We start from the raw sequence: 14,321 nt of genomic DNA, 5'->3' as shown, positions 1-14,321 counted from the left end.
GCAGCAAGCCACTGTTACTATTCCCCTTGAATGAATGTTGCTGGTTTAACAATGCTGGTTCTAGACAATGGTCGTGATAAGAAATAAAGCCAGCAAAATAATAATATTAATAACTAATTAATTTTTTTTAAAAAAGCAAACAAACAAACCTCATATTCTCTTGCAAGTTTGGGGCTTTAGAGTATAATCCACAAAAGTCCCCCTTTGTGCTGTTGTGACTTGCCTGGGCACACACAACACAACAAGCCAAGATATAGGTGGAGTGTGGGTTGCCATTGAACTGTGGGTTGTTGTTGAACTGTGGGTTGTTGTGTTGTGTGAACCCAGCTGCGCTAACAAGCCATGCATCTGGATGAAGAGGATTTTAGGCCATGAAAGCTTGTGCTAAAATAAATATATTAATCTTTTTAATATCCCACAGGTATTGTTTCTGTTGAAAATGGTAACCCATATTGTAAGTTTCTCAGTTTTTTATTTATTTATTTATTTATCATACTTATACCCTGCTCCTCAGCCAAAAAAGGCTCTCAGAGTGGCTTACATTTAGCAAAAAAGACAGTCCCTGCCCTCAGGCTTACAGTCTAATAAAGACATGACACACAAGGAACAGGAGGGAGGGAGGGAGGGGGGGAGGAGAGAGAGAGAGTCCAACAGGAGCAGGCCATGATGTTTCTTCTGCCTGCTCCTGTCCCCTTGCTCTTTCTTCTTCCCCACAGGGCCAAGATGACAGTTTGCCCTGTGGGGGTGGGGGAAGAGTCCAACAGGAGCAGGCCATGATGTTTCTTCTGCCTGCTCCTATCCCCTTGTTCTTTCTTCTTCCCCACAGGGCCAAGATGACAACACCCCCCCCCCCCCACACACACAATGTTGCCACAACACTGCCAGTCTGAAATGTAAAGAGGAACTGGCTGTATTTTTGGTTTCAGTTACTGAGTGTATAACTGCATAGTCACCTACTCCCAAATTGTTGCCTAGGTCACCAGTCTCTAAATCTAGCCCTGTAAGTGGCCCGGGACTTGGGTAAGAGCCCATTCACTTCACATCTTAATGTCCTAAGCATTTACTTGAAAAGAGGGCCTTGCTCACACGTTTCTCACTCGACGGCTGCACAACATCCATTATCTCAGACATCATTTTCACATAAATGCAATCCTCCGCCCCTGCGTTAAAGTCCACGTCCACACATTCAGCCATCCACCATCCAGGTCTGCCTCCCAGTGTGCGTAATTCCACGGAGTCGTCTCCGCAGGGGATCCTAGAACGGTGGAAAATCACGAGGGCTGAAATATTCTCCGGGAATAAATGCAGCGGAGTCGTGAGAACTGTTCAAGCGCAGGCGCTCCTCATGACAGTCTCCCACAGCCACGTCCCCCAGGCGCAGATCCGTATCAACAAACCAGGACTAGCGCTATTCATCTCCACCACCGGAGCTTGGGGAAAGCTCATGGGTCTTCGTTGCTCATAACGCAAAACACTTTTTATTTATTTATTATTTATTTATTTATTACATTTCTATACCGCCCAATAGCCGGAGCTCTCTGGGCGGTTCACAAAAATTAAAACCATTCAAAGTATAAAACAACAGTATAAAACCATAGTATAAAATACGATATAAAAGCTCAACCGGATATAAACAGCAGCAATGCAAAATTACAAATTTAAAACACCAAGTTAAAATTTATTTATAGACTGTTAAAATGCTGGGAGAATAAAAAGGTCTTCACTTGGCGTCTAAAAGCATATAATGTAGGTGCCAGGTGAACCTTGCTAGAGAGCTCATTCCACAGCCGGGGTGCCATAACAGAGAAGGCCCTGCTCCTGGTAGCCACCTGCCTCACTTCCTTTGGCAGGGGCTCGCGGAGAAGGACCCCTGAGGATGACCTTAGGGTCCGTGCAGGTACATACAGGAGGAGGCGTTCCTTCAGATAAGGAACTTATCTGCACTACAACAGGGAATAATATATTGTTGCTAGGGTAATTCACCCCCTCCCTCCCATCCTACTGTGAGGATTGCAGCTAAGCTCGGAGGGAATAGTAGATGGGGGGGGGGGGAGATGACGTCAGCGTCCCGGCCAGCCCCGGGTCCACTACAGCACTGTGGCTTCTGGGCTTCCGAAACAGCTGATTCTCGGCAGGCCCAACAGCAGCCGGCTCGACCTCGCCAGGCGTCACCGCGTGTTGGGGAAGAGGGAAGCGGCTCCTGCGGAGGGAGGGGCGGAGGGGGCCCGGAGCCGGACGGAGCGCAGGCGCCACGGCAACCGAGCAGGAGGGTGCCTTGGAGCGGCTGCCCGGTTGCGCATCCGTCTCCACGCCCGCCTTGGCCGGTTGCGCGCAGCGGCCAGGGCGAAGGCTGCGGCGGGCGGGCCGGGCGAGCGCGTCTCCTCCCGCCTTAGCCACACCCGGCGGGCGGGCCCAGCCCGGCTAGCCCGCCCCCCCCCCCCCCCACGCCGGTGCCTTCTCCGACGTCGGGCCACTCCGCAGCCCTTTCTCTTCGGGACGCCCCGGCCGGCGCACGGGAACGGGGATCCGGAGCCACGCCGGGAGCAGCAGCGGCGGCGGCGGCTCGATCGGCGACCACGCCAAAGCGGAGCCGGGCGCTTGCGGGGGGCGGAGGGTCGCCGAGCCACACCGGGGCCGAGGGGAGGGGGCGCGCTGAGCTTCGCCCCGGGCCACTGCCGCCACCATGACGCTCAAATCCGACCGGAGTGACAGCATGAGCAGCATGAGGACGGCGCTCTCCGACCTTTACCTGGAGCACCTGCTGCAGAACAGGCCTAAGGCCGAGGTGAGAGGCGCCGGGGGGGGGGGGGGGGATCGGTCGCCGCTGGTACCGGCCGCAAGCTCCTGCCGTTCGTGCTTCCAGCGAAGAGCGGATTATTGCTTCGCAGATGCCCGCGTTCGGTTACCCATTTATTTATTTTATTTTATTTTCTGCCTTTTTTTCGGGGGGGGGGGCAGTAGCCAATGTTAGGCCGGCTTAGAGTAGACCTATTGAAATGAATGAGGCAGAGGTTAATCAGGACTAAGTTAGCTCCATTCAATGGGTCTAAGTAGGACTAACATTGGATCCCCCTCCTTTGCAACACAGCTTACATCGCCGCCCTCCTCTCCATTTGATCCTCGCGACAGCCCTGTGAGGTAGGTTAGGCTGGTCGCTGGTGACTGGCCCAAAGTCACCCAGGGAGCTTCATGGCCGAGTGTGGAGACTAGAACTCGGATCTCCCAGCCCAACGCTCTAACCACTACACCACGCCATCTCTCCCACCAGTGTTCATTTCTGCAGCTGGCTTGCATGCCTGCATACACCGTTCTGTTTGGATGATCCAATTGGAACCACTAAGAGATTGCCCCAACCAGCCTGGAGTTTCTTTCTTAGTGTTTTAAGAACATCAGAAGAGCCCTGCTGGATCAGACCCAGGGTCCATCTAGTCCAGCACTCTGTTCACACAGTGGACAACCAGCTGTCGGCTAGGGACCAACACAGCAGGACATAGTGCAACAGCACCCTCCCACCCATGTTCCCCATGGCATGCTTGAGGCTGCTCTCCTAGCCCTGCTTACTCGAGAGTAAACCCAATGGAACACACTGGGGCTTGCCTCCAATTAAGCACGCCTGGGGTTGTGTTGGGAAAGCGCCCACGAGAGTTACGCTGTTCGGCCGCTGCTGTCAAGTCAATGCTGCCGAGACAGCAGAAGGGACAACCACCGTATGAGAGCCAACTTACTCTGCTAAAGCTTGACGTTATAGATGCAGGAGCTGCAGTTATGAAAACACGCTTGGGCAGCTGCCGAACTGTGGGAAGCTGGCGGGACAAGATTGTCTGTGGGCTCTGAGTAATGATAGGATCCTTTTCTGCTGCATTTCCTGGAAATTCATTTGTGTGTGTGTGTGTGTTTTTGTATGGTGGCTGAGTGGGTGGATGTCATCCTGCATTAGACGACATGGAAACATAGAACCTGTTAAGGTTCTAGTCCCCACTAAGCCACGACGGTTAAGCATTTTGAGCTAAACATTATGGCTTGTCATGTCGTGTGAACCGTGACTTAACATAGAACAGGTTCGTAGTTTGGGGGTACTCTTAGACCCATTTCTGTCGTTGGAGGCTCAAGTAGCCGCCACGGCTCGGAGTGCCTTTTACCATCTTCGTAGGTTCGCCAACTACAGCCTCTCCTGGACAGGGATAGCTTGACCACGGTGGTACAGGCATTGGTAACCTCAAGATTGGATAACTGCAACATGCTCTCTGTGGGGCTGCCCTTGAAGCTGCTCCGGAAGCTGGAGCTAGTGCAGAATGCTGCAGCTTGGCTGTTGTCTGGAGCTGCCCCTTTCCAGCATGTAACTCCTCTGCTGAGGGAACTGCACTGGCTGCCTATTCGCTACCAGGCCAGGTTGAAGGTTCTTGTACTTGTGTACAAAGCCCTAAACAACTTGGGACCAGGATACCTGAGAGAGCGCCTTCTCCCCTACCAACCTGCCTGGTCACTGAGGTCATCTGAGGGTCTGCTCCTGGTGGTCCCACATAGATCCATCCTCCGATTGGAGTCCACCAGGGGCAGAGCCTTCAGCGTGGTGGCCCCTCTTGTGGAATTCCCTGCCTCTGGAGGTCAGGCAGGCGCCAACCTTGTACTCCTTTCGGCGCCTCCTGAAAACATCTTTATTCCAAAAAGCCTTTCTCTAACATGGAGCCTTGGATTACTGTTTTTGCTTCTTTTAAATTTTGTTTTAACTGTTTTTATTCTGTTTTTATTTTCATTTTACCTTGTACACCGCTCCGAAATTTTTCGATGGGGAGCGGTATATAAATATTCTAAATAAATAAATAAATAAATAACGTGTCGTGTGAACCGTCCCTAAGCATGGTGTTCTACATAACCACGGTTTAAACACCCTCACTAGCCATTTGCTGCAAAAGGGTTAGTGGCCTAACCATGGCTTAGTGTGTTGTCTGAACAGGCCCATAGGAAGCTGCTTTATACTGAGTTAGACCCTTTCTCCATCCTGCCCTGTGTTGTCCACGCTGACTGTCTCTTCGGGGTTTCAGGCAGTTTTTCCTGCCCTATCTCAAGATTCCTGGATTTGAATCTGGACCTTCTGCATCAAAGCGTGAGCTCTGCCACTGAACCATGTCCCACCATGACTCTCCCTTTGCAAGGAAAGTTTCCAGTAGATGGCTCTTCCAGTTTCACTCTTACAGCTGAGATCCAAAAAGTCACTTGCTTCTGCCTGTGCTCTAAAGCTTTCTAGATTTCTGTTCCCAACTATAGTTCATTGGAGTAGAATCTCCCAGTGCTCCAGAACAACTCTTTGGAAAGCAGTGGGAGCTGAAGAGATTGGGTCCTGGCCCCTATTCGCTTTTATTTTAGTTGTTTATTAAATTTATATCCTGCTTTTCTTCCAAGAATCCCCTGATGCTTCTCCTCGCCATTTTGTCCTCGCAACCCTGCGAGGTAGGCTGAGAGTCAGCGACCAGCCCAAAGTCACCCATAGAACAAAGCGGAGACTAGAATATTAAAAAGTATGGTAATATTAAAACAGATACCCTATTTCTAAAAATGATAGGGTATTTTTATCTAAAAATGAGGTGCGTCTTAGAATCACGGGTGTGTCTTAGGTTTTTTTTTTCTGTTGGTGGTACTGAAATTAGTGCGCGTCTTACAATTGATGGCGTCTTACAATTGAAGAAATACGGTATTAAATATTAAAACTGTAATATTAAAAACGTTTAAACATTTTAAATGTTTGTAATATTACAGTTGGTTTAATTCTATTTTAGGAAAGGAAAGGAAAGGAACCTCTCGTGCCAGCACTTGAGTCATTGCTGACTCCTAGAGGGACTCCGACTTTCGCTGACGTTTTCTTGGCAGACTTCGTAGCGGGGTGGTTTGCCGTTGCCTTCCCCAGTCGCAGTTACCTTTCCCCCAGCTAGCTGGGTACTCATTTTACCGACCTGGGAAGGATGGAAGGCTGAGTCGACCTGAGCCAGCTGCCTGAGAACCAGCTTCCGCTGGGATCGAACTCAGGCCGTGGGGAGAGTTTCGGCTGCAGTAACTGCCGCTCACCACTCTGCGCCACAGGCACTTTAATTCTATTTTAACTTTTGTATATTTCTATTTATATGTTTTAATTGCATATGTTTTGATTTTGTAAAGCTGCCTTGAGTCCCAGTATTAGGAACAAGCGGAAAATCATCATCATCATCATCCTGGGTCTCCCCAGTCCTAGTCTAGTACTCTAACCATTACACCACACTGCTGAAGAGTTTGGACCAGAGGCATTCCCTGTAGCATGAGCAGAATAACACCTTCATGGGGCTGTTCAGAACAGACTAGCATGAGGCAGCTGTGGAGTTGGGCAGGTAAAGACTCAGCTTCCAGTGGGCTCCATCGCACAGATCCTGCTACAAACAGAGCCATGCAACGGCTACAGCGAGGGGCAGATCTGTGAGAACAGGCCGTCGAAAAGCATGCAGTGAATTTGGCGCGTTGGAAATGCGTGTTGTGTCAGGTCACCTTGTCCAACTTGTGTATTGCTTTCACCACTTTCATAGTTTTCACTCTGTTTGCCTGAAGTGTTGGTGCAAAAGCAGTGCTTAATTTCTCTCTCTCTCTCTCCCCCCCCCCCCTTTCTCTCTCTCTTGGTGCTGCACTTGGGCAGTTCTAGACTCTGGTCTTATGGGATGGGGCTCTGTAGAGGGTAATTTACTTCCAGATCCGGTAAGACAGCCTAGGGTCAGACTCCTGCACCGTCGCCCCAGAGTCCTGCCCTCAGTTCTTTGGGGGATTTTTATGACAAGTTCTTCTGCAAGGGAAACCAGACCCTTTAAGGTGGAGGACGGGTGTCCTCTCTCTTAGTTTCCCTCTCGTTGCCTGGCTCAGCTTATTGCACATCAGCAAGCTGATTATAGGCAGGAAGAAACCATAAGTTGGGGCCGCTGGTGTTTTGTGGCTGATCATAACTGTTGCTATGCCGGGAGTGAAGTTCACTGCTTCGCTAACAGAGGAAGCTGGCTCTGGTTTTTGCTGCAAAGTTGCATCTGGTCAGAACCGGCAGGAGCGGCTGTTGCTCGTGCTGATTCAGCTACAGAGGGTAGAACGTCGGAAGCTGCTTTAGACCAAGTCAAACTATTTCTCCACCTCGCCCAGTATTGGCCACTCTGGCTGGCAGCACCTGCCCCCAAGTCCGAGAGGTTTTCCGTCCCGGGGATTGAACCGTCCGCCTTCTGCATGCAAAGTAGACGCTCTGTCTTCCCTCCCCATCTTGAGCAACCGAAATGCTCACGGGCCGGCTGGAGACAACTCCCCTGTGAGGCAAGCTTACGAGGCTTAGAAAAAGCTTAGAAAAAAGGCGAGTAAGAGGCAGGGTGTGTATGAAATCCTTCATAGTCTGGAGAAAGTAGATAAGCAGAAGGTTTTGCTCCCTCTCTCATAATACTGGAACCTGGGGTCGTCCCATCAAGATGAATGGTGGGAGATCCAAAACAGATAAAAAGGAAGGACTTCTTCACACAGTGCAGAGTTAAACGATGGAATTCGCTACCACAAGATGTGGTGATGGCCGCCAATTTGGATGGCTTTAAAAGGGGGTTGGACAAATTCTTAGAGGCAAAGGCTATCCATGGCTACTAGTCCTGATGGCTCTATGCTACCTCCAGTGTCAGAGGCAGTACGCCAGTTGCTGGGGAACATGGGAGGGAGGGTGCTCTTGCACTCATGTCCTGCTTGTAGGCGTCTCGTAGGTAGAACAGAATGGTAGACTAGATGGTGGATTTATGCAATGGGATACTTCTTATGTTCTTACGGTACAAGTCTCTTCTGCCTCCTGATCCTGCATCCCAGCTTTGAAATGAGGAGCACTATGGATTTTTATCCACCAGTTCATCAGCTTAAGGGTGGGCCTTAAGCTGAACTATTGGAGGGCCCATAGCTCAGTGTGATAGCCACATGCTTTGCAAGCAGAAGGGCCTAGGTTCAATCCCCAGCTTCTCCAAGTAGGGCAAGGACATGTTGCCTGAAGCCCTGGATAGCCTCTGCCAGTCAGTATGGACAGTACTGGGCTAGATGGACCAGTGGCCTGACTTAGGGCCTTGCTAGACCTACCTGATAATCTGGTGGGGAGTTGGGGCGATGCGATGCTACAGCTAGTGCGGGCTGTTGGCCTTTTCTACACGTAACATGCGACGGGGTAAGGGAAAGCCCCGTCACATCCTCCATTTTTTTTGGTCTTAAAGGGCCATGTGCGCAGGAGCACGCCAACAGAAAAGTAAGTCTGTTTTTTTTAAAAAATAAAGGGTACCCCACTCCCCCTGATTTCCCCCCACAATGTCTGATGCCCCCCTGCCCGCTCGCTCGCCCATCCTCCCCCGCTCTCCATGTCCGCCCCCTGCCCACTCGCCCGTCCCCGCTTGCCATGCCCGCCCCCTGCCCGCTCGCCCGTCCCCGCTTGCCATGTCCGCCCCCTGCCCACTCACCCATCCCCACTCGCCATGCCCACCCGATCACCCGCCTGCCATGTCCGATGCCCCCTCTGCGCCACCCCGTCCGTGATCTCCCCACCCTGGCTCCGCTCTTAACCCCCCCATCTCTCCTGCCGGGTCTGCTCTTTCCCCCGGCCCCCATCTCCCCCCCCCCCCCGGCCCGATGGGCACAGCGCTCCTATGAAGTGCTGTGCCCAGTGCGTGGCTTCTCCCGGCTACTCGCGAGTAAGTAAGCCCGGGGCTGCGGAAAAGCCAGGCCATAAGCAGATCCGGTTATCCTGGGTCAAGGGAGGACTTAGCCTGGCCTGACCCCGGTATCCAGGGAGCCCGGGCCTCACACTTGGCTAAGTCCTCGTCTAGCAACGGCCTCAGTCTAAGGCAGCTTCCTATATGATGCACATTTTCACAACCTCACAGTCTCGCCTAAGGTGCCATATCACTAGGAGGCCCCAGGCAAACCAAACGTTCAGCTTCTCCCCACGTTCTTCCCTTGCAAGTTGGAGGTAATAAGACTGGAGTGCCTTGCAGGGCCTCTGTAAGCAGAGGTGCCCAAAATATGTCTGTGCTGAACTCCCAAAAATTCTGATCAGTGGGGATTGCAAAATGGGTTTGTTGTTGGCTTATGCATCCTGGCTTCTTTGGCAGCCACAAGCCAGGAACCTGGGTTCGGATGAACACACTAAGCTTCTGGTTCTTACTTAGTTTATTCAGTTGCATTAGCAGAAGAAGCTAAGTGGGGGTGAACAGGCTGTGCACACCAGCATGCAACTTGTTCACAGCAAGCCAAGAGTCTCCATAAGAATGTAAGAAGTGCCCTGCTGGATCAGACCAAGGGTCCATCTAGTCCAGCACTCTGTTCACACAGTGGCCAACCAGCCATCGTCCCGCTGCAGGACACGGCACAACAGCACCCTCCCACCCATGTTCCCCAGCAAGTGGTGCACACAGGCTTACTGCCTCCATAACCCTGGCTTGCCATTGGCCATAATCCTGGCTTGCCGCTATCCAGCATCCTGGCTTACTGTTGAAGCTGATTCCTGTGAAGTACTTTGAACCCTTGAAATTTCTTTCCTCCTTATTACGTGTGGCTTCCATAAACCAGTCTAAGCAAGGATAATTTGCATTGCCTCTCAACTCGAGCATGCTTCAAGCGCTAACAGGCTGTTTCGGGGCAGGTTTTCCTTATCCTAGTAGCTATCCCTGGGAGGGCCTTGCCTTCCCTTGTGCTCCCATTGTTCTGACTTGATGTCCAGCAGCTTTTCCCAACCTGGTGTCTTCCAGGTTTCTTGGGCTTCATTTCCCATCTGCCCCAGCCAGCATGGTCCATGGTCAGGAGTGCTGGGATTTGTATTCCAAAACATTTGCAGACTATGTTCGGCTGGCATGTTTTGAATTTTGAGATAGTATTGTAAGTGCTCTCACAAAATGGATGCCATGGGGGTGGGGCTTGTCTGTTCATAAAATGGCTACTGCAGTAGGCATGGCCAGTCATAAAACACTCATTTCCTAGAAGGCAAACAGGTGAGGCTAAAAGAAGAGGAACTTCCTAAGAATGCAAAGTATGAGACAGTATTGGGGACGGAACTCCAGAACATAAAATGGCTCTTTTGAACCCAAATAAAAATGGCTCTGGAGGGCAGTACATCACTATGTAGCATGCCAGTATCCCAATAACATAAAAATTCAGGAAAGGCAACGAGTATGTCCGGTGCCAGGAAGTGCCATGTTGGATATCCCAGGCCCAGAAGTTCTCAAGGGCCACAGTGCATCATACAGGAAAAATGGGCTTTCAGATTGCTCTTGATATAGCATCAGTTTATGGCAAGAGAATTGGGATCAAACAAGACCAGCACAATACAAGAGGCATTATATAGGGAAATTAGCAAGGCAGGAAAGAGAGCTTTTCCTGTCCATTTCTGTGCCCCTACACCAGCTTTCCTCAACCTGGGGGCGCTCCAGGTGTGTTGGACTACAACTCCCAGAATGCCCCAGCCTTCTAGGAAATGCACTCCAACACATCTGGAGCGCCCCAGGTTGAGGAAGGCTGCCCTACACCATCCCCGGGCCCTATAGCTGCTTAAACATTTAAAAAAAGAGCTGCTTTTAAGTTAAAATACTTTGCTTCTTTCTAGCTTTTATGTCTTAGCAAGAGGATGTGATCGGGCTGTGTTAGGACACCTCTGGTCTGTTTTTGGCAATGTATGCCTGCCTGTTCTTCCTTTCTTTGAGCTAAAGATACCCGGCTTCTTCGATCTTTCAGCACGTGACTTGGCTTCCCGGGGACACTGTGGTCTTCGTCGCTCTCTCTGAAGCTCTTTTGACTTGTCAGCACCTTGTCTGAGCTGCGTGTGGCACGGCCACGCGCAGGGTCGAAGGCAGCGCAGCGAGTGAGATCAGCTTGCTGCTACAGCAGTTCAGTTATTTGCCAGGTCTCAGGGCGTGACGCTCCCCTCAATGCGCCTCTGTTATACGGCTGTTTCGTGTTCGGTTTGATCTCCACGGAGCATGCTTTCGGATGGTGGTTTGCGCCACAGTAGCTGCTGAAGTGCTCACTGCGTGATTAGGGCAACCATGTGGACGCCATCCTCGTGGTAAAAAGAGATGAATTTAAACATTTAATTCCAAATTTCCAGTCGGCAGTGATGCAGGGTGGAAACTTTTCGGGGTGGGGGGTAGGCCCTGGTAGCACAGATCAAACTGGTTACTAGACCAGTGACGCTCTACCCCTCTCTCCTTTCAGTTAAATCTCTTGTCTGAGAGCTAGTATAGCATATTGAGGTTTCTGCATGACCTTTGGGCCAAGAGGGTGGCTTTTAAAAGAAACTAATGACTTGGAAATGAATGGTCCTGTTAATGTTTGAACCAATTAATGCTGGGCTTTGCATTTTACTGCTTCTCAATGTACTTGTAGCTCTTCAGAGAGGAGTGAGCGTATGGTTGGGGATGGGGGGGGGCGCGAGGAGAAGCTATTATTTCCTTTCACAGCTGTTCCCTTCATCTCGTGCTGTTTTGGCAAAGCCCCAAAGCGATTCCAAACTGGAAAGAGTAAGGCTGTATGTGCTGTACATCAGGTTAACACCTGACTGTTCCCATATTAGGGAAATGAGCACACAAGCTGTTGCTCTTCCTTCCTTGCATAGGCATGCGCAAGGGGTGTGCTGGGTTTGCCCAGGCACACCCTAATGTCTAAAGCAATAAGCACCGAATCGAGAGGACCATTGAGTAGGGATCTAGACAGGGTTCCAGATGCAGCGGAACGGTCCTCTGGCTGCCCTCCGGCTGCTCTGCTGCCACCCCCCAAAACACCACTCCATTGCTCCCTGCAGCAGGAGCCACACTTCAAAGAGGCCAGGAACATCTGAGGTCCTCCTCCGAGTGCCTACTCCAAGGGAAGCTCGGAGGATGGCAACAAGGGAGAGGGCCTTTTCTGTGGTGGCCCCCCGACTGTGGAATGATCTCCCCGATGAGGCTCGCCTGGCGCCAACATTGTTATCTTTTCGGCGCCAGGTCAAGACTTTTCTCTTCTCCCAGGCATTTTTAACAGCATTTTAACAGCATTTAACAACATTAAGTTTGTTTTTAATGGACCCCACAATTGTTGGTTTTTAAAATGGATACTGTTGTTTTTATACTGTTTTTATGTGTGTGTGTGTGTGTGTGTGGTTTTAAATTGTATACTTTTAATGTTTACTATTTTTAAATGTTGTAAACCGCCCAGAGAGCTTCGGCTGTGGGGCGGTATATAAATGTAATTAAATAAATAAATAAGTAAATAAACTCTGCCGGGAGCCACGCTTCAGAGAGGCCAGGAGAAGCCCCCCCCCCCCAAGGCTACTATCACCTCGTAAGCCACTCTTCCAAACAGTGTCACCACAAAGCCCCACCAATGTGGGGGCTGGAGGAGCATCTCTTCATTCCACCCCCCCCCCCCTTCACCTGCAATGGCCCTCTCACAGTCAGGCAAGCTGAATGCAGAGTAGAGCATCAGTGTCTCCAGTGTTTAATAAACAAATGAGTAAAAATAATGTCCTTCATGATCGAGTATTTAATAAATGTTCGCCTTTAAAAATAAATGAGTGAAATTATCTGAGTGCACACCCTAATGCAATGCATTGCGCACACCTCTGCTTCCTTGCCTCTTTTAGGGCAGGACCACTGAACCTCTTTCAGGACAAGGACCAAATTCCATTTTGGAGAAAGCTGTGGAGGGCAAGGCCAAGCCCAGCATATTTTAGCTTACAGCTCTTACTGCCAGTAACTCATCCTTAAGGGAGGCATCTCACCTTTTTCAGACTGGAGGAGAAACTGCACAAAACACACAGGAAGCTACTCCGGGGGGGGGGGGAAGGGGGGCCATCTGGTGGGCCAGTTTGGGACCCCAAGTGGGCCACGTTTGGCTTATGGGCCGAAGGTTGTATACCCCTGTTTTAGGGGAAAACTAAGGCCACAGCTAGACCTCAGGTTTATCCTGGGATCATCCAGGGTTCGCCCCTGCCTGAGCACTGGATCCCCTGTGTGTCACCTAGATGAACAGGTTTGACCCCTGGATGATCCAGGGATAAACCTTAGGTCTAGCTATGGCCTAAGTTGCATGCAAACGCACATAATGAAGCTTGAACATCTGGTGGGTGCCAAGTTGGAGAAGGCTGGCTTCGGTTTTCCCTAGACACAGTAGGATACCGTGGACTTGCTGGGCCCTCATTTCCCACCTAGCTTCTACTGTACTGCTGATGCTGAATTCTGCTGAGCTGGTGTGACGTGTTTTGGCTCCCGGTAGTTTTTCTGTGCTGCTCGTAACCTTCTCCAGATGTTTCCTCTCTTTCAAAATAGAATTTGAGGGTGGGGCATCAACGTAATGAGCTACCACATACTTTGGCCTCAGGCGCCATGGAGAAGATATTTCAAACCATTACAGCATCAACCGCAATTTGTAAGCCTTTAGGCAAGGAGACCTGTCCAGCTGGGTCAAACTTCTGAAGTGACCCTGGTCAGGTCAAAGACTAAACCCTATACAAGGCTAAAAAGCAACCAGCCTGCTCCCTGCCCCCACCTTGCAGAGTGCAGGCTAGGAGAGTGTTTAGATTTCTTTTCTTTTATTGATTTTACTTGTAAATCTCCATGTCACCCATTTATTTATTTACGTTTTAAACTTCCCAGTTATCCATATTCTCCGGGTTGTGTACAATACATTTAAAAGGTCAAATATAAACAGTAAAATAGTAGATGAAAAAGAGCACATAATAAAACCGAGATAAAATCAGAAGCAAAGAGTCAACAGGTAAGAATAAAACTACAATGATCTAACACCACTAAAACAGTTCTTCAAACTGCCTGGGAGAATGCCTGCTGCCGAAAATACAATAGTGTAGGCATTAGGTGAGCCTCTCTGGGGAGGGTGCGCCACAGTTGGGGTTTCACCACAGAAAAGCCCTCCCCTTTTTTCTTTCTTTTTGCATCCACCTGCCTCACCTTATTTGCTGGGGGCAGCTAGAAGACAGCCCTCGTGGTTGGAAGGTGGTGAGAGACAGTGTGGTGTAGTGGCTAGAGTGTTGGACTGTGAGTCGGGAGATCCGGGTTCTAGTCCCCACTCGGCCGTGGAAGCTGATTGGGTGATTTTGGGCCAGTCACAGACTCTCAGGCCAACCTACCTCACAAGGTTGTTGTTGTGAGGATAAAATCGGAGAGGAGGATTATGTTACGCTGCCTTGGATTCATTAAGGAGGAAAAAAATAAGTCAGGATATAAATGTAATAAATAAATAAAATAAATCCTGTCCCATGTGATCCCTTGATCCTTATCCTAGGTTGGGTTCTGTGTTTCTGGACAAGCACAGAGTAATATTGGCAT

General features: G+C 50.2%; 1 protein-coding gene across 1 annotated transcript in view; it reads left to right on the top strand.

Moving 5' to 3' along the window:
- The first annotated feature begins 2,638 nt into the window (after positions 1-2,638).
- Positions 2,639-14,321, top strand: part of MPP1 (MAGUK p55 scaffold protein 1) — a 38,046-nt gene continuing 26,363 nt past the window's right edge. The window contains exon 1 of the mRNA XM_063141884.1: positions 2,639-2,785. Coding sequence (XP_062997954.1) covers positions 2,684-2,785 — 102 coding nt within the window. The 5' untranslated portion in view covers positions 2,639-2,683. The remainder of the gene's footprint in view (positions 2,786-14,321) is intronic.

Source organism: Elgaria multicarinata, chromosome 15 (assembly GCF_023053635.1).
Source record: "Elgaria multicarinata webbii isolate HBS135686 ecotype San Diego chromosome 15, rElgMul1.1.pri, whole genome shotgun sequence".
NCBI lineage: Eukaryota > Metazoa > Chordata > Lepidosauria > Squamata > Anguidae > Elgaria > Elgaria multicarinata.
This window is presented reverse-complemented; position numbering and strand designations above follow the sequence as displayed.